Here is a 20,943-nt window from a genome sequence, read left to right as displayed (position 1 = left end):
TTTGCAATAGTTGTACTCTACAATATAAGAAAATATGCTGCACTTCACTATAAGTGCACTTACAATTTTAAAAATTATTTTCAGGATGTGGGTATTTCTCTTATTTATAGCTCATCTATAGTTGCCTTGACAACTAAGTTTTTTTTGTGCTTCAAATTTAATTGCATCTGAGTAAGAGTGAATGATAGGTTCCTGTCCCTCACATGAACCAGTTGTTTCATACTGCGATAAAAGCAAATTACCACGGATGCTAGAATCTGAAATGAAAACAAAAAATGTTGGAAAATCTCAGCAGGTCCTGCAATATTGTTTTTGTTTCCATTGTTTTATATGATCTATCCTTGGTCACTTTTCTGGGGCTAGCCTTTAAATAACCAAACTTATTGAATCTATGTTTACATGTCATGGTAGGATTTGCACTCATAAACTATACATTAAGTACAGTATAATAAACATTCTACCACTGTAACTATTGTAGCGTTTCCACTGAAGATGTAAGCACAAAATTATTTTGCACTTCTAAAAGATTTTGTAATCATATCTCTGGTGTAAAATTTGAATCCCACCTCCCCCCCTCACCATTTTGGTCTCAAGGATTGTTGTTGGTTTACAATTCCATGGCCTATTGGCAGCCTTTCTTGCAGTGACCATTCTTTAAATGCAGATGTGGTTGTGCATGATCACAGATTACTGTGGACAGCAATTTAAATAAGCTTCATCCTTTTCCTTGTGCTTGTATTCAAGCTACTTCCAAGGCAACCATTAGCTAATCATAGAGCAATGACCATGGCCTATTTATTTATTTATTTACTTACTTACTCCCACCCAACCTTAGAACAAGGCTGATTCCACTGCTTGAAATCAAATTACTCAGTACTGACTGAAATGAATTTAGAATCTTCAGGTATATGCCATGCTACATTTGGCAGTGCTTTTCCACAGAGAAGCATTGCAAGATCTCAATTGTACTTCCTGGATTACTGATCTGGCAATCCTTTGACCATTCTATCAAAACACCATCTTTGTTTGAAAGGCTATGCAGTCACATAATAGGTAAATATTAAAAAAAATCAAATATCTACAGAGCATTATGAAGTTTATCATAGTTATTGATTAAAGTTTTAGTGCTACCTCTGTACCATGGGAATAATAAAGTTAGTCCCTATATTTGGAGTTCATTTAGCTTGGTCCATTATCTTTAAGCAGTAGCTACTCTTACTACATGGTTGTATTTTATAAGATCAGATAATTGCTGTTCTTATATTACAGGTCGGTCAGATGATTCAGCGTGACCCTGATGCACGTTTAACAGCAGAAGAATATCTTAAACAACAAAGGGGCAGAGCTTTCCCAGAACTGTTTTACACTTTTCTGCAGCCATACATGGCACAGTTTGCAAAAGAGACCTTTCAGTCCGCAGATGAACGTATCCTGGTAATACGGAAAGATCTAGAAAATATTCTGCAAAATGTTTGTGGAGAAAACCAGATTGAGAAAAATGATGGAGAAACCAAAGAGCATGGTTTGGTTATTTTGGTGTCTGTTATCACCTCTTGCTTACAAACACTCAAGTACTGTGATTCTAAACTAGCTGCTTTGGAACTGATTCTCCAGTTAGCACCGAGACTAAGTGGTGAGATTCTGCTTGATCGTATAACACCTTACCTCTTGCATTTTGCCAATGATCTCATACCAAGAGTGCGAGCTGAGGCAGTCAGAACACTGACAAAAGTCTTGGCTCTTGTGAAAGAGGTACCACGCAATGATGTCAATATTTACCCTGAATACATTTTACCAGGTATTGCACATTTAGCTCAGGATGAAGCAACTCTTGTCAGATTGGCATATGCAGGTAAGGGTTGTAATCTGAAAATTTCATCTTTATTCTGTAGTGGGTTTCTATTATGCACTATTTGTATGTATGTGCCCAGTGGACTTGCTTTATCTAATAGGAGGGACAATCTTTGTGTTTAAAATTCTTTAAAGTAAGGAAGGAGTGCCTTTGAGAAACTAAACAATTTTTTGGTCATTTTCATGGATTTTATGCCTTCCTTTTTTGTTACCTCATTTGTGGAAATATTTCATTTCACATTGCTGTTTACAGCATCTTGTCTACTACAACAGAATTAAGAAACACTAAATATAACAATATAATGGTATTCTTAAAAATAATAAGTTTGACATAGAGAATGGTTCAGTGACTTTATTTTAATATTGATGAAAAGAGTGACGTTGACTACGTTTTTTGCTTTGCACTGAAGACTAACACAAGCATGCCAAATTTCAAATGATTACTGCAAATGTATCGTGCAGAAGAAAAGGGAACTGATTTGAATTAGAGTTGACTCATTAACCAATGCAGTGTTGCCATTGAGAAAACAGTGAGGAACTATAGACTCCTCAAGTTCCCAGATAATTCAAACAAGGGGCAAGATTTGAACGTATTTCTTTTGTTTGCAGAGAGTGGGTTCTTGCATATGAATATATGTCACTTTAAAATGAATGACTGTGTGAGCTCAACTGGCTAGCTTATAGTTGCCTATTGGTCAATGCGTTGCTTTGAAGAAAACAATCAGAATGGACTTGCCAACTAATCAGCAACCTCTTCTCCTGCAGTAAAATTTGTTGTGATCATCTGAAATTTGGTATTAGTGCAAGATGAAAAGCTTCAGCAACATGTGTCTCTTTTCAGCAGAGCCTGTAGTTTCTGATTTTCTGAACCAAGATTCTTTTTTAACTAATGTCCTTGTGTTACATTCAATTAGGGCTATCTTTCCCTCCTGCCTACTTGTCTTTTCAATATATTGTTTTCTCTGGCATATTTATTTCCCAATCTTTGTTACCTTGTAACTGTGTCTCTATCATGGTAATTAGACTGAAACAGTTTTATCTCTATTTGTGCCATTAGTTCATCTTATCTCTACTTACGCCATTAGTACATCTTGCATTACTGCGGACAGTGCACATTCAGATTAAGGGACTTCAACTTTATTTTTAAATTACTGTTGATCACCTTTTCTGGTATGCTATTGCTGTTAAACTCTCTATCCCTTCCTGTCCCACTTATTTTGTCATTGCGCACATTGCCCTTTTCTGTTGCCTCAATCTTTATCTTTGCATTTCTAAATCTCCCTTCACCTGAATCCCTCCTCCCATCTCTGTTAATTTGTAGTTTTTTTTTCCCTACTCTGACCTTATTTATTGTTCATTCTTATGTTTGTGTGCTCTGTCCCTTTGTGTTGCACTCTGGCTACCATTACTCTTATTGTTACCCAGTACTATTGTCTCTCAACCCCAATCCTCAATCTCCTTAAACCTATTTCCCCAATATAGAGTCCTTGGCTTTGGCCTCCTGCTACATTTAAACTCCTGCCCACTGGTCAGGCAGCCAATCTGGCTGCACATCAAGCAGACATCAATGTAGAACTAAATAAGGTCCTGCCATTAAAATTGGGCATAGTTCCACTTTGCTGACTTTATCAGGTTCACCATATCGCAGCAGGTTGCCTGCATTTTTCACTATCATGCTAATATCAAGGCCTAAATCTTGACGTTGAAATAAGGTGCACCAAGCACTGGAGGATTAAACTATGGTATATGAATGAAACTGTTGGGACTTCTTATCGAGGTATATCACTGATCCCAAAATAAGTGAGGATTATTTAGTTTTAAACTTTTATTAATCAAGAAAGCGGTGTACTGAATTCAAATACATGTTCAACACTGTTCATTATTTTCAATTTTCCCTTAGTGCAGTGTTAATCCTCAGTAGTCTGCTATTTGAATTTTATCATTTATAGTATTTGTTCCAAATGGGCAAAACTCTAACTGTAATAGTACAGGAAACAGAGCATCTGTTTAAGTAAAATTTGCTTGCTGAACTGTCTTTCACTAATTCATATTATTGTGTTTGAACAGAAAACATAGCACTTTTGGCTGAGACTGCTCTCCGCTTTTTAGAAATAGTCCAATTAAATAATTTGAATGTAGAAAGTGAGCTAAATGGTGAAGAAATAGAGGAAATGTTGCACTCCAATGAAAATTATGACTCAGGTAATCCTTTTGCATTAAAACTTTTCTCTGTGCAACTTGAGACACAATTGTTGAAACATCTGGCTAATTTCTTAAAGCCTCCAGTTGAATGCTAATACTGAATCCTATGTTTATAGAATTGCAAGCTCTTCATGAGATGGTTCAGCAAAAAGTGGTGACGCTGTTGAGTGACCCAGAAAATATAGTTAAACAGACTTTAATGGAGAATGGTATAACACGGCTTTGTGTGTTCTTTGGACGTCAGAAAGCGAATGATGTTCTCTTGTCGCATATGATCACCTTTTTGAATGATAAAAATGATTGGCACCTTCGAGGTGCTTTCTTTGATAGTATTGTTGGTAAGTATAATACCTGTTGTGGCAGTATGAGGCTGCACACCCAATCAGAATAATGCTGTAGAATTAGAATAATGTATATCAGTTGAAAGGTGATAGAAACTTCCTTTTTTGTATTTATTTATGTATATAACAAAACAAAATATCAAGTTACTTTTAATAAATGGGAAACAATTTATTACTGGCCCTTTCTAAAAAGAAAAGTAACAATTTTCTATAATATTTAGATTCAATAATTTTGTTAATTTTGTGATATTGATATTGAATTCTTGACGTATAGAGTAATTGTATTCTGAAAAATGTCCTTTAAATTCCTGAGATACTTATGCAAAGCACAGCATACTGTCAGTGGAGTTAATAATAGATGCCTGAAATGTTAAGAATCCCCTCTGCATTTTACTGTTCTGTTTGTAATGTTTAAGTCAAACAAATAATCAATCCTAGCTAATTTCCTTTCTCATTTGTCCTCTCAACATATTTATTTGGCTTCATTCTCAATTGAGGAATTCACCTGACACCAGGAGAAGCTTTTTTGACCTTTTCCCGTATTCCAGATATCATTCTCCAAATTCACTCAATCATGGTTGCCCTTTCCCATGATTTAAAATTTTACTGATCATGTCCAGTTTGAGGCTGCTTTATTGCTTATAATGACTGTAACTGCTCTGCTCAAACTTGCAAGAGCAGAAAAAATACATTCAGCAGAATGCTGCCGTTGGTCATTTTGCTAAAGGTGATTTGCAGCTCCTCTGGGTTCTACTTTCTGTGCCTCTTCAAATGCTACAGCTGTGCATTCTTTCCTCAAATGGTAGCCTTTATCATGGATGGGGAGCTGAGATTGGTTGCTTGCGATTCCTATGCCTGGTTTCCTCTCCCTTAACTGATGCTGGAACTGAGGTGGACAGAGTGGACCACATGGGTGTAGGAGAACAGTTGGATAAGGATGATAATTGTATTACAAATTTTGGATTTATAATGGAGAAGTGTAAGGAGCCATTTAAAAATGGAACATCCTAATTGGAAGAGTGCTAACGTTATGGGATGAGAGGCAATCTAACCGTATTAAAAATGGAACCAAAAAATGACAGGAAAAACTGCAACAGGTCGTTGGCAATCTTTAAAGTGGAAATATTTCTGGTATTGGCCAAGTATGTTTTTAAAAAAGAGGGAAAGGCAGGGAAACCGGAGCCAGTGTTATTTAAAAAAAAAAGCACAAAAAGTGTGCACGTGATGAAATGTTGGGTGAATTTCTCAATTGAGAACCAGGCCAAATAAATATGTTGAGAGGAGAAATGAGAAGGGAAATCGGACTAATAGAGTTAATGATAATGGAATGGCAGCCAACATAAAATGGAACTCGGTGATCTTCTATTGCTTGTGAATAAGGTGGGGTGGATGCTCTTTAGGACAAATAAAGGATGATATATGAATAGAAGCACAGGCTGAAACCAGAATATTTAAATTAATAATTTCTATCTGTTTACTAAGGAAAATGATGCTGCCAACATATTGGTAGAGGTGAGATGATAGAGGTAACAGATGGATTGAAAATTGGGAGGATTTACTGAAATGGCTGGCTATGCTTAAGATTGGATAAGACACCTGGACAGCGTGGCTTGTATCCCAGGATATTAAAAAAATGGAAGTGGAGATGGTGCATAATCTTCCTTGGATATGGACGAAATGCCAGATTGAAAAGTCACAAATATGTGACCCTTATTCAAGAAGGAGTGTAATGATGTTCCCAGTAACTATAGGACTAATCATTTAACATGGTGGTGGATAAAGTTTTATAAACAATAATCAGGGAAAATATCAGCAGGCAGTCGGATAAGTTTGACTTAATTAGAGAGCCAGCACAGATTTGTAAAAGATAATACTTGGTTAATCTAATTGACTTTCTTGATGAAGTAACGGAATATTACTAAATGGAATTCACTTAATGTTGTCGATGTGAATTGTAAGAAAACTTTGTGCGTAGATCTTTGAGGGAGCAGTTTAGAAATAGCTTTTGATCTTGCTGGTCTTAAATAGAGGTATTGAATACAAAAAGGGAGGAAATTAGGCTGAACTTTTATAAAGCTCCAATTAGACCACAGGAATATTGTGGCAATGCCGGTCACTGAGGGTTCTTGGTGAGGGCGCAGAAGAGGTTTACCAGAACGACTGCAGGGATGAGAGATTTCTGTTACAAGATTAGGTTCGAGAAGCTGGGATTGTTCCCTTTGGAACGAAGGAGATTAAGGGAGATTCAGTAGAGATGTGCAAGATCATAACATCTTTATTCCAATACTCAAATTCTCTTGTAATAAAGGCCAAGATACCACTCCATTCTTTCTTGCTTGCTATACTTGCACGTTAGCTTTCAATGAACAAGAGCATCCAAGTCCCTTTGACGTCCAACACTTCCAGCCCCTCCCCTTTAAAGGAATATTTTGTAGTTCTGTTTTTCCTATCAAATTGGATAGCCTCACATTTCGCAACATTGTATTTCATCTGCCACATGCTCATCCTGTGTAACTACCCTTGAAGCATCTTTGTATCCTCCTCATAAGTCAGACTTCCAACTAGTATTGTATTTGCAAAATTTAGAAATTATTAGTTAATCCTCACATCTGAATCATTGATATAGATTGAGAATAAGAATTGGGGACCTTGCACTGATCCCACTAATCACAGCCTGCCAACTTGAAAGTGACCCATTTATCCCTATTGTTTTCTGTCTGTTAACCAATTCTCACTCCTTGCCAGTATATAATCCCCAATCCCAAATGCTTTAATTGTGATTATTAACTGCTTGATGGGATCTTATCGAAACCTTTGTGAAAATCTAAATATACCACATCCACTGGTTCCGTTTGTCTATTCTGCTGGTTGTCCTCAGGAAAAACTCCCAACAGGTTTGTTAAACATGATTTATCCTTTCATAACTCCATGTTGACTTTGTCCAACCTTCTATTATTTTACATAAGAACATAAGAAATAGGAGCAGGAGTAGGCCATCTAGCCCTTCGAACCTGCCCCGCCATTCAATAAGATCATGGCTGATCTGTCGTGGCTCAGTTCCACATTCCCGCCCTCTCCCCATAACCCTTAATCCCCTCTCTTATCAAAAACCCATCAACCCGCGTCTTAAAAATATTTAGCAAGGTAGCCTCCACCACTTCAACGGGCAGAGAATTCCAGAGATTCACCACCCTTTGAGTGAAGAAGTTCCTCCTCAACTCTGTTCTAAACCGCCCCCCCTTTATCTTGAGGCTATGCCCCCTAGTCCTACTATCCTTTCTGAGCGGGAAGAGTCTCTCCACCTCTATCCTATCCATCCCATTCATCATCTTATACGTCTCAATGAGATCTCCCCTCATTCTTCTAAACTCTAACGAGTACAAGCCTAATCTATTCAGCCTCTCCTCATAGCTCAATCCCCTCAACTCCGGCATCAGCCTAGTAAACCTCCTCTGCACTCCCTCCAAGGCCAAAATATCCTTGCGTAAGTACGATGCCCAAAACTGCACACAGTACTCCAGCTGCGGCCTCACCAACGCCCTATACAGCCGCAGCAAGACCTCCCTACTTTTATATTCAATCCCCCTCGCGATCATCTATATAAATGGTAGATAGCTGAGGCCCCAGCACTGACCCCTGAGGCACTCCACTAGTCACCATCCGCCAATCCGAATAGCACCCATTGACCCCCACTCTCTGCCTCCTATTTGACAACCAATCCTCTATCCACGCTAACACCCTACCCCCAACTCCATGTCCCCTGACCTTCTGCAATAACCTCCTGTGAGGTACCTTGTCAAACGCCTTCTGAAAATCCAGAAAGACCACATCCACCGGCTCTCCTCTATCCACCGCCCTAGACACATCCTCATAGAACTCCAGTAAATTTGTCAGACACGACTTCCCTTTAACGAAACCGTGCTGCGTCTGCTCTATCAAGCAATTCCTCTCAAGATGCCTCGCTATTTCCTCCTTGATGACGGATTCTAACATTTTACCTACAACAGACGTTAAACTAACTGGCCTATAATTCCCTGCCTTTTGCCTGGCACCCTTCTTAAACAACGGCGTAACATTAGCCGCTTTCCAATCTTCCGGCACGTCCCCGGAATCCAGCGACGTCTGGAAAATAACCACCAAGGCATCCACTATCACCTCCGCCATTTCTTTCAGAACCTTCGGATGCATTCCATCTGATCCTGGCGACTTGTCCACAATCAGTCCCTCCAGTCTGTCGAGCACCTCCTCTCTAGTAACAGTAATGTCATTAAGACCCTCCAGTCCTACCACCTTTCCATCCCTAACACCCGGCAAATTATTCACGCCCTCCTCCGTGAAGACAGAAACAAAAAAGTTATTCAGGACCTCAGCCATATCCCCATCCCCTACCACTAAGTCCCCCTTCTCATCCTCTAAGGGACCAACGTTCACCCTAGCCAGCCTCTTCCTTTTTATATATTTATAAAAACTCTTGCTGTCCTTTTTTATATTAAGCGCAAGCCCAGCTTCATAGTTTCTCCTACCCTTCTTTATCATCTTTGTCAATTTTTGTTGACATTTAAACCTCTCCCAATCCTCTTCTCGCCCACTACTCTTAGCTACTCTAAACGCCTCTGCTTTTAATTTAACACTTTCCTTCACCTCCTTCGTTATCCACGGCTTATTACCTCTCCTCCTACTGTCCTTTTTGACCATCGGAATAAATTTCTGCTGAGCACCAAGAAAGATCTCCTTAAAGATCCTCCACTGCTCCTCAGCAGACCTACCTTCCAACGCGCTCCCCCAGTCCACATTCGCCAATTCTTCTCTCATCCTACCGTACTCCCCTCTGTTCAAACAAAGGACGCGCGTCCAGAAACCCACTTACTCCTCCTCCATCTGCACCAGAAACTCCACCATACAATGATCACTCTCCCCAAGAGTTCCTTCACCGCAAGGTCCCTAATTCTACCCGCCTCATTACATAACAGCAGATCCAAGATAGCTCGCTCCCTCGTCAGCTCCAACACACACTGTTCAAGGAAATTATCCCGGCAGCATTCCAAGAACTCCTCCTCGAGCCCACCGCGTCCAACATGGGTCGACCAATCTATATGTAGATTGAAATCTCCCATAACTACGGCCGTCCCATTCCTGCACGCTGCACTTATTTGCGTGTTAACAGCCCGCCCCACCTCCAGATCATTATTCGGGGGCCTATAGACGACACCCACCAGCGTCCTCCTCCCTTTGCTGTTCCTAATCTCTACCCACAACGATTCTGCTTTCTGCTCCTTGGCTCCAATATCATCCCTTGCTACCACCCTGATGCTATCCTTAATCAGTAGAGCTACACCCCCCCCCCCTTTTCCCTCCTGCCTATCCTTCTTAAACACTTGATACCCCTGGACATTCAGCTCCCAGTCCCTGTCACCTTGCAGCCACGTCTCTGTAATGGCCACCAGATCATATCCATTTGTGCCGATCTGCGCCACCAGCTCATCCACTTTATTCCGAATGCTTCGTGCATTCAGGTAAACTGCCTTCATCCCAGCCTTCACCTGGACCCTATTTGCCGTAACGCCACCAACCATACTCACGCCCCCTACTCCCTCTCTTATTGGGACATCTTCGGCCTCTTCCCTTACTTGTACCCTCTCCTCAACTTTAGACCCCGTAATGTCACCTACCCTCGCACCCTCCCCCCCCAATTAGTTTAAAGCCCTGTCTACAGTCCATTTTACTCTATTCGCCAGCACTCTGGTCCCAGCACGGTTCAGACCCACCCCATCCCGCCCGAACAGGTCCCACCTACCCCAATACTGATGCCAATGCCCCATAAATTCAAACCCATTCCTCCCACACCAATCCCTGAGCCATCCATTCACTTCCTTAATCCTATCTACCCTACGCCCGTCTGCACTCGGTTCAGGCAGTAGCCCAGAGATAACTACCTTGTCGGTTCTACTCTTTAATTCCATTCCCAGCTTCTCATACTCCCTCCCCAGATCCTCAGTTCGCATTTTGCCTACGTTGTTGGCACCCACATGTACCACAACGACCGGATTCGCACCCTCCCACTCCAGGTTCCTCTGCAGCCCAGATGCGACATCCCAGACCCGAGCACCAGGCAGACAACACACCCTTCTGTGCACTTTGTCGTCGTTCTTTAATATGGTTTCGAGCATCTTCCCTGTGATAAATTTCAGTTTATCCAGTTTTGTACTTTCTCTCTCCCTCCTACTTAAATAGTGAGGTTACATTTGCCACCTTCCTGCAGGAACTATAGAATTTTGAAAGATGACCAATGCATCTACTATTTGTAGAAAAGAACCACCTGCCATTGCTGTATTTAGTTTATGACAGCTAGTATGAGGTTTTTCCAATCTCTTCAGTCACATTCTTCCAAAAACTGTGGTTCAGTTGGCATGTTGACCCTGTACAATGTGTACTTCTGCATTTTCCTTCTTTAAAGCTCACTACCATTGTACATTTTCCTGAATTTTACACGTGCCTGGAGTAATTCATGCTGGTTTTTTTCAGTGGGAGTTCAGACTAGAATCTCCCACACTCTGTACAATGCAGAGCCACCAGCATGAATATCATGCATATATCTAAATCGATCCTGTTTTGTTTGCTGCGTATCTTTTCAAAATTCTTAAATGGTGCATGTTGACATTTCCAATTTAGTTCAACCATTTTTGGCAAAAAACACAATTGCAATTTATTGATGCCAGTAAACCTGTAATACCACAGAAATATACCTTTTTGTGCCCATAGTCTGTTTTGAATCATTACTGAATCGAATTTCCACATTTTAAAACAGAAAGCTTATCTGATTTGAGCATTTTTTTTGTATCTAATGCCTTGCAATGACAATTTCAATTTGGGTAGCTAGCACTATCTGTCAGGAATGAAGGGGTTCTATTTACAGATGGTTCATAAAGAAAATTTAAAATGCTAAAATTTAGACTGCTGCATGTAATTTATTTCAGAAAAGCAATTACTGTTTTAGGGTATTTGCTGCTCTTTGTAGGTTAATTCTCAAGCAACTAAGATGCTTTGCTGAAGTTGACCACAAGGTGGTGAATAAGACCCATATTTCAACAACATGAACATGTTGGGTGGAATCCTTCCAATGAAATTCTAAGTGAAAAATTTGTGGGAAAACAGGAATAATTCACGCTGGTTTTTTTTCCAGTGGGAGTTCAGATTGAATCCCCTACGCTCTGTGCAATGCACAGCCCACCAGCGTGAATATCATTAGATTTTGGTGGGCGGGGCCTATTTCCACCTAGTTCGGATTTTAGCATCCTGTCAGCCTCCCATTAGCTGACCAGCTCAACCACTGAGCCCTCATCCATTTCAGACCGCCCCGATCTCCAGTCAGTGCCTATCACCCCCTCAATACCCCCCCCCTCTCCCCTGCAGCGCAGACACTTCTGCAAGCAGACCAGACCACCCCACCCCCTAGCCTGTCCTGGTCACGGGCTTTCCTTCTGCCCCATCAATCCCAATGGGAGAGTGGCAGCAGGACCTCCACCGATGGCCCTGCCCCTTAGCACTGTCCAATGCCTGCTGGGCAGTGCCAAGGTGCCCCAGGCATAGACACTTTGCCCCTTGGGCATTGCCAGGGTGCCCAGAGGGCACCACCCTGCCACCGCTGGACTCCTTGGGTGTGACCAAATGCCTCTCCCCCCCCCCACCCCTTGCGGGTTGGAGAGGCTAGCAGGCTTGGAGAATTCAGTCCCAGGCCTGCTAATAGCATTTAAATGATACTTAAATTATAATTTAAATGCTAGCCTCATCGTCCTGTTGATTTCCAGCATAGAGCAGATCAGCCAGAAATCTGACGCTGGGAGACAGTAGTGGGGCATAAATGCTCGCGAGAACCCTGTGAATCAGCTTCCCGCGCGCTTCTCCTGGCCGCCGTGCGAGTTGGGAGAATTATCCCCATTAACTTTCAGAGCTGGACTAATCTCGCATGAGCTACCACCTGATCTCTTTTTAAAAGAGATTATTTTCATACAGTTTTAAAAGTGCAAACAGAAGTTGAAATGTGGTCCACTTAAACTTAAATCTATATTGACAGCAAATCAAAATAAAATTACTGCTTGTTGGAAATGCAAAATAATTTAATATTTATGACAGATTATTGTAGAAATTACTTACTGTAGAAATTATTTACTTCACAAATAAGTCAGTGTAGGTAAGAAAATTTGTTCTTGTTTTTAGTTCCTCTTTACCTAATAGTGTAAGGTGCTGATCAAAAGATGTCTCAAACCTTTAAGTTTAGAGATTGTTGATTTTATTTTTGTGCCATTGAGTGATATTATTTTACTGCAGTAGATTTCAACAGCCAGCATCACGTGCTAAAACTCGTGTATGGTCCTTTGATTCTCATCAAGTCAGTAATGTACAATGAGTATACCAAGAAATGACAAACTGAATGCATCATTCTTTTAATTTCCTTGGTAAAATTAATCTGTTTTACAATGTCTGGAATTAAACAGTTTCTTTCTCTAAGCAAAACTGTTAAAGGTTTAATTTGTACTCCAATTTCAAGTGTGCTTCTTCAACCTTAAATATTGTTTGCGTATCTGTAATATGATAGGTATCCGCAGGGATTCTCTACTGCACCCTCAAGCACATAGTATATGCTACTTTAGATCTTTGGTGCTAAAGGACATTCGCCTTCCAGTTTAAAAGCAAATTAATGCAGATACTGAAATCTGAAACCAAATGAGAAAATGCTTCCAGTAAGTGGGACACTGTGGGGCAAATCAAACTTGGTTTGGAATTTAAATTCATACATTGTTCTTAGGCAAGTTGGGATCAGTTCTGACTGCCTTCCATAGGGAACAATGTGTGGCAGAAGAATATTCCGCTTATAAAATGCCTGTGCCTGCGGTTCTGTAGCAGCCTCTTGGTTACATAGTTTTAAAGATGTAAATTGCAGAATTGTCTAATTTTGACTTTGGATGCTTCTGATTGAAAAAGAAAACTTGGTGTGCCAAACTAACAATAAATAGATCCAAGCAACCCCTTTGAGACCCCTTTATTAGGAAAATTGCACCCCATTGAGTTTAATCTTTCCAAGATTTTGTTCAGAGGATTGAAGATGCTCTTTAATTATAGCCTGTGTTATGTTTTCAGGTGTGGCAGCTTATGTTGGATGGCAGAGCTCATCAATCCTTAAACCTCTTCTTCAGCAAGGACTCAGTGATGCCGAGGAGTTTGTGATATACAAAGCACTCAATGCCCTGACCTGCATGTGTCAGTTGGGACTTCTGCAAAAACCTCACATCGATGAGTTTGCCAGTGACATTGGTGAGATTTATTGTTGCAAAAAGGTTTTCATTTTTTCAGAAATAAAGATTTTTTACACTGAAACACGCAATTTACATGACCAGTGATCACCCAGTACAACCTTCACCAAGTGATTACACATTGAGTCCAGACATAAGGCTGTTCAAACATACTGCACAGCTATGAGTGTGCCTGCTTTCTGATTGGGCATAAAGAAACACATAATTTCTAAAGAGACAAATGGTTCATTTGAGCATGCATAGAGAGAACATGAAAAAAACCATCTGACTTCAGTGCAATTGCACTACTGACCCCTATTCCAAATTTATTATTATTGAAGTGGGAAATTGTAGCTAACTTCAGGAGGAACTGGGAAAATTAGCTTTTTGAATCTCTTGGGCAATCTTGAAAGATCTGAGAGACATTAGGTATCATAGTAACCTAGTGTTATAGTACTGGACTAACAACCCATAGGTTATGGACAGCATGAAGGCTCAGTGGTAATTTTCTGGTACTAGTCCATAATTGATCCGATTTAGAAAACTCTTTTTCACTACTTACCATGATGGTATTTGAACTTACGAGGTTTATAGTTTATTTAGTGTCACAAGTAGGCTTACATTAACACTGCAGTGAAGCTACTGTGAAAATCCCCTAGTCGCCACACTCCGGCGCCTGTTCGCATACACTGAAGAAGAATTTAGTATGGCCAACGCACCTAACCAGCACATTTTTCGACTATGGGAGGAAACCCACAGAGACATGGAGAGAATGTGCGAACTCTGCACAGTGACCTCCAGCACTGTGAGACAGCAGTGCTTATACTGAGACAGTTGCAGACGCCTTTTATAATGCACGTGTTGAGCTTTGCCGTCATTGAGAATGGAATGCTCCTCCCATTATTTAATTGTCCATGAATTTTCATAACTGGATGTGGCAGGATTGCCCAACTTTGATCTTGTGCTTTGGTCATGGGATCGCTTAGCTCTGTAACATGCTGTTTCTGTGATTTAGTGTGCAGGTGTGTTGCAGCTTCACTTATTTTCAGTAAGCCTAGTTCTGTTTCTGACATGCCTATAAAGTGAAAGGTTTACTGTAAGGGAAAAGTAGATGGTAGTGATTACTGTAGCTTCTCTTCCTAGGACAAATAAAAACAAGAAAAGGCAACACTTCACCAAACCTTAGTAATACTAAACCTGCATTAAGGAGGTGCAGATCACAGGACAGTATTTTTTTCAGGCATTACATGAAAAAATAGTCCCTTTGGGTAGCCTGACTTCAGCATTGTCACAATAAGCGATTTGCTTCTGCTTTCTGCGCTCAGTGTGCTTTGACTGCTGTTAAAGTACATTCTTGAAAATTCATTTATGGCATGTGAGTGTCACTGGCTAGGCCAGCATTTATTGCTCATCCCTATTGGAGAATTAGTTTCCAGGGTACAGTTGTGCTTTTCTTCGAAGGATCATAAGTCTGAAAGTGGACTTCTACAGCTCTTAAGTAAATTTTCTGCTGTACACCCCTGACATTTATCAATCTATATTTGAATGAATTTTGTTAAATTGCTTGAAGATACTATTTGGCTGTGTTTCTCTGTAGTTTTTATTATCTCAATGTTTTTTTTAACATGCTCTTTTTGTTTACATTAGCACCTTTTTTGTGCCATCCAAATCTCTGGATACGTTATGGAGCTGTAGGATTCATAACAGTGGTAGCACAACATCTGAATATTGCTGATGTTTACTGTAAACTGATGCCATATCTAAGTCCATTCATCTCACAACCAATAATACAGGTACAATAAAAATAATTTGGTTTGCTCCATAATTTATTGCAGTGGCTTGTTTTGTAACAAATGCCAGCATTTTTTAAATTCTTCTCTGCATTTAATTTCATACAATATAATTTGGAAATTTTAATTAATTAACTATGTTAGCCAAATGAGATTAATGTTACAGCATCATTAGATTGAGCTCACAATGATGGGGCTTATTACAAAATATGAAGTACTGAGAACAGTCCAGGCCTGGGTTTTCAACAGCTGGAAATTGTTTTGTCTGCCTTGAATTCCTACTGACTAGGCATAATTAGTTGTAAATGCCTGGGAATAAGTTGCCTGTCTGTTTTCTTGATCATGATTGAATTAAAGTGCCATGATATTAAATTGAAAGACTTTGAAGTCACGCTGGTTCATTCACAAATGCCGAATTGCTTCGTGGAATAGATTAGGTTTCTTGTCATAGTTTTGTTTATAGACTAAATGTTTTTGAAACTCCAATTACAGTAAACCACACTTCAAAGTTTCTAAAACAACTTCTATATTTTTTACTTGACCATATTTGTATGCATCCTATACATTTGTATTGTTTCACCTGAATGATTGTTGAAATGTTAAGTGGAAAGTCAGTTGAATTATTTGGTTTGTTACCTCCGTCTTTGAAGGTGAGTCGTGGTAAACTCTTTTTCTTTTGTTAATTTGTTGTCTATAAACAATATGTCTCAAGACTGAAGGACAGATTTTAGTAGAACTTGCTACACAAATGGGATATGACCCAAAGCAGAACTGATTAGTTTTTGAAGAAGATCTGTTTTTTTTTAAGGAAAATAGGTCACATTGACTTTTTAGAAAAAGAATATTATGATTTTTGTTTTAGAATGTTATTGTCTGTACTGTGATGAAATTTATCTCAGCTGTCAAAATGAAACTGAGCTTTCAGAACTTGTTGGATGTGGATTAACCTGAAACTACTTCCATGAGCTGGAAGTTCATTTCAGCTTTGTACTTGTAGAGAATCAACCAGAGAAAAACCTCGAGGAAGAGTTGTATAGTTGTAATATTGTTGAGTTATCTACTGAGTGTCCTCTTCGCTTGTTAATGAATATTTAACTTTTTTTGGTAATAAATGTAACAGTGCAATAAAAGGAATACAGATTGAGGCTTTAAAATTCATGACTGGATCTGTAATTTCCTCCGAAAAGAAATCGGTTATTAACGTGAATTGTTTTGTTCTTAAGTGCTTCTGTGGGCTATTTGAAAACAAACATTGGCTGAGCCGAAAAATAGAACATCGATTAACACCACGACTTAGACCATTTAGTGACATAAATAAGGGAAGGAAAAGCTGATTCAAATTCCTATCTTAGCACAGCATCATCTTGAATTGTTCTGATGCTCTAGTTAATTTGCTGAGGATCAATTTTTTGTTTAGAAATGTTGCTAGGCAAAGTCTGATTCAATTTGTAGAAATGTTTTTAGTTCAGTTGTATTTGTATTTCAAGCAGCTTGTTTTTGGAATTTTTACAGATCGATAAAGAAATTGTGCTGTTGAGTGTGCTCAAAGAGCCTGTCAACCGTTCTATATTTGATTATGTGTTGCGATCAAAGGACATAATGAACTTGTACAGGCACTTGGACTTGCGTCAGAAGATACGCAAAGGACATTTGCTGGAATGTCTGCTCCCAGAGGACCCAATTATTGCACAGTTGTTAAAGAAACTTCTTTCTCAGGTAATACTTAACAAATGTGTTTTTTTTTAAATAATATATAATCTCCAATTGCATTGTTCGTTTGGATGAAGTTACCGAGGATAAAAGTTGCAGTTGTTTGTTGTTGAGGCATCTAGGTCTAATAGTTAAGAGACTGACTTGTTATGTTATTTAACTATTAGACCTAGATGCCTCAACAACCTGGGTCCTGTGTCCCGTGCAGCAGACATGATGGGCTGAACGGCTATCTCCTGTGCTGTAACAGTTCTGTGATCCCATGAGCAGTGAAAATAGTGTGTTAAATTGAAAGAAATACATTTGCCTGTTAGTAGTAACTTGAGTATTGCTGCAAAAAGCTGACATGATGTTGATGCTTTTGGTCTGACAGTTTTCAGATCAGATGCAAGAATACCATATTTAAAGGGAACAAAAATTTATACTTCGAGAAAAGGCTGCCGAATATTCGGCAGTTGAACCCTGGTTCCTGTATCAAGGAATGATTATCCATCTAGCTTTTGATTAAAATAAAACATTTTAAATTCGAAATAACCATCAATCAGCATGCTTTTCTCATGCAGTATAACTTGTTCCCTTTGAAATTTGGTATTCTTGTTTCTGTTGTATAGAGGAAAAACTTCAAAGTTTTTTTTCGGCCATACTCAAATTGAGAGGTAAGAAAGTTGTTTTACTTTGGGCCACGGGTGATGAGAAGGAAATTAGAGAGGAGGATTGCATCTCTTGTACTTGCACGGAAATGTGTTACAGAAGGGGGAGGGCGATGTTGTGATACTTGAGGACTTGGGAAAAAAAACCAAGTCATGCACCAGCCTGCTCTTCATGCACCGTGCACAGAACCCATAATCACAATCAAAGGGCAGAAACTCCAGGCAGTGGACCAGTTCACTTATCTTGGCAGCACCCTGTCCTAAGCAGTGACTATTGATACAGAAGTTAACTGCACAATAGCAAAGCAAGTTCTGCTTTCGGTAGACTGTGCTCCACTGTATGGGAACATTGAGGAATCAGCTCAGCAACAAAACTGAAGTCTACAGGACAATGGTACTCACTACCCTCCTGTATGCCTGTGAAACGTGACTGTGTATTGAAGGCATGCAAGACAGCTCAATTATTTCCACACGACTTGTCTTCACAGAATATTATGCATCAGATGGCAAGGCAAAGTACCAGACGCTGAAGTTCTCTCTAGAGCAAGTCTACCATCAGTGCACACGCTGATGAGAGCTCAGACCAGATGAGCAGGTCATGTCATCCATATGCCAGACGAGCGCATACCCAAGCAGCTCCTTTTTGGGGAACTGTCTGCTGGAAGGTGCTCTCATGGACGGCAGAAGAAATGTTTCAAAGACGCACTCGAGGTCTCCCTGAAGTCGCTTGACATAGACGCGACCACCTGGGAAATGCTGGCACAAAACCACCCTACCTGGCGTTGCCTCATCCACAAAGGCTGTCAAGCTTACGAAGCAAGGTGTATTGCTGAAGCACAACTTACGTGCAAGCTGCGCAAGTCCAGAGCCGCCAGCGCAACAACTACAGTGTCTACACAAGTCTGTCCAATATGTGCCAGGACATTCCGTGCCCGAATTGGCCTGATCAGCCATCTTTGGACATACCGCAACCAGCCTCAAAATGACTAATGGTGTCGAAGTCCTCATCGATGATGATGGACGAACAACAGATAAATGATAAATAACAGTGGACCCAGCACCGATCCCTGAGGTACACCATTGGTCACAGGTCTCCAGTTTGAAAAACAACCATCTACAACCACTTTCGGGGCTTCTGTCATCAAGCCAATTTTGTATCCGTTTAGCTACCTCACCCTCAATCCTGTGAGATTTAACTTTGTGCAACTATCCACCATGCAGTATCTTGTCAAAGGCCTTGCTAAAGTCCATGTAGACAACATCAGCTGCACTGCCCTCATCTACCTTATTTGTTACCCCTTCAAAAAATTCAATCAAATTTGTGAGACGTGATCCACTGTGTGATAGTGTACGAATGAAGCAGTGGCATGATGGGAAAAATGGTTAAGTATTTCGTATGAACTGAGGACAGCAGACCAAGCCATTTCAAAATGCCAGATCCCTGTAAAACTGACTGACACGGAACAAAAACCAGAGAAGGCCAAATGCTTGGCCTCAGTCTGTTTTGATAAGGTTGATTCCATATACCGTGAGATAATATACGAGACATTAGATAAAGTCGGGGAGGAGGGAGTCACAGAATTTGTTTATTACAGAAAACAAGGCATAAAGGAGTCACAGAACCAAGGTCGGGGATGAGGGAGTCACAGAATTCGTTTTGTTCAATGTACCACTGCTTATATTACTAAAATCATGTAAGCTGATAAGAAAATGTATAATTATTGAATTGATCCTTGTAGTAGGCACAGTCTTGGGATAGAATCAGCAGTTAGTATGGACTGCTCTCTGTGTTCAAGATTTGGCCATATACTGCTTGCAGACTTGTGATTATAAAAACTAGTTGATTTTTAGAAAAGCAAATTTTGTTAAATTTAGTTATCACGATTCAGGGAAACAAGAAATTCTCCAGTACAACAGCTGGGTCGTTGGTACCCTTGAGGTTTTGAAGCTTAATACCCTGCACACACAGAAAAAAATTAAAGTTTTTGAAAAAGAACTATATAAAATGAAGGATGAAATGACACAGTGGACCTGACACTTTGAGATAGTGTGCATATGTAATTGAATCACACTGAGTCTGGATCTCGGGACTCAGTGAGAACAGCATTTTGAGGAATGCTGACTCTCTAGGAAACATTTCTAATGGTTGATGAATCCCAAACATAGAGATTGAAATTTCAGTTGGGATCTGTGTAGAATTAGTTGGAGCAGTTACTAAGTAAGATGATGCGGCTGTGAAAGTAAATTTTGGTTGGTATCCGATCAATATGTGAGGGAAAAAAATAGAAAGCAATGAAGGTGAAAAAGACAGAAGAGACAAATGGAAATGCGATCAGAGGAAAGAGCCAAACTTCTTCGAATTGATTATTCCTGGAGAAGAGCAAAGGGATGAAGTATTTGGCAGAATTTACTGTAATTTATCTGTCTAAAATTCTAAACAGCTTCTCATCAGGCAGTTGACCAGTTAATTAACTGTGTGGAACAAAAAACTATGAACTGGATAAATTCACATAAGAGGGGGTACAAGGTTACTAATTCAAGAATTAGTGAAGAAGCTAATTGCATGTTTTACAAGGGTAGGGTGGTTGAGGCATTTTCATTTCCAGAGCATTTCCTATGTTTCCACTATATGAAACTTTCTTTCTCAGCTACATGGATTTAGTATTGTTACTGGCCCACTGAACCCTCCAGTATCACCAGTATTAAAAATAAGTTGGTACATTTTTAACATTGCATGTAGTTTAGTTTAATTTTGTTGCAATCTAACACACTAAGAACTTTTTTCTGTAATAGAAATTTTTCAACTGCAAATATTTTTCTGTCAACCTTTCCCATTACAAGCCCTTGTGTCCACATGATTAAATGGGAACCATTTACATAATTGTTATACTGTTATTTTGTCCTTCTACTAATGGTAGCATTGTAGCGCATGAGCTCCTTAGTTGTGTTTCAGGATAACACAACCAACTTTGCTTCCCAGATTGTTGTAATCTTTGTAAATTAACAAGTAATATAAAATCATGGTATTGCTTAAAGTAAGGACAGAATGTATGATATTAAATTGAAATTGAATTGCATCTGTTTTCCCTAGTCTAATTATTCCCTAATCCTG

The 20,943-nt window shown here is 39.7% G+C and overlaps 1 protein-coding gene across 2 annotated transcripts in view; it reads left to right on the top strand.

Moving 5' to 3' along the window:
• pik3r4 (phosphoinositide-3-kinase, regulatory subunit 4) overlaps nucleotides 1-20,943 on the top strand; it is a 79,492-nt gene that overhangs the window by 15,190 nt on the left and 43,359 nt on the right. For both annotated transcript variants that reach the window (XM_080203397.1, XM_080203404.1), the window contains exons 3-8: nucleotides 1,270-1,852; nucleotides 3,919-4,053; nucleotides 4,170-4,391; nucleotides 13,530-13,703; nucleotides 15,329-15,474; nucleotides 16,984-17,187. In XM_080203397.1, coding sequence (XP_080059523.1) covers nucleotides 1,270-1,852; nucleotides 3,919-4,053; nucleotides 4,170-4,391; nucleotides 13,530-13,703; nucleotides 15,329-15,474; nucleotides 16,984-17,187 — 1,464 coding nt within the window. The remainder of the gene's footprint in view (nucleotides 1-1,269; nucleotides 1,853-3,918; nucleotides 4,054-4,169; nucleotides 4,392-13,529; nucleotides 13,704-15,328; nucleotides 15,475-16,983; nucleotides 17,188-20,943) is intronic.

This window comes from Carcharhinus amblyrhynchos, chromosome 2, assembly GCF_965287045.1.
Source record: "Carcharhinus amblyrhynchos chromosome 2, sCarAmb.v2.hapA, whole genome shotgun sequence".
NCBI lineage: Eukaryota > Metazoa > Chordata > Chondrichthyes > Carcharhiniformes > Carcharhinidae > Carcharhinus > Carcharhinus amblyrhynchos.
This window is presented reverse-complemented; position numbering and strand designations above follow the sequence as displayed.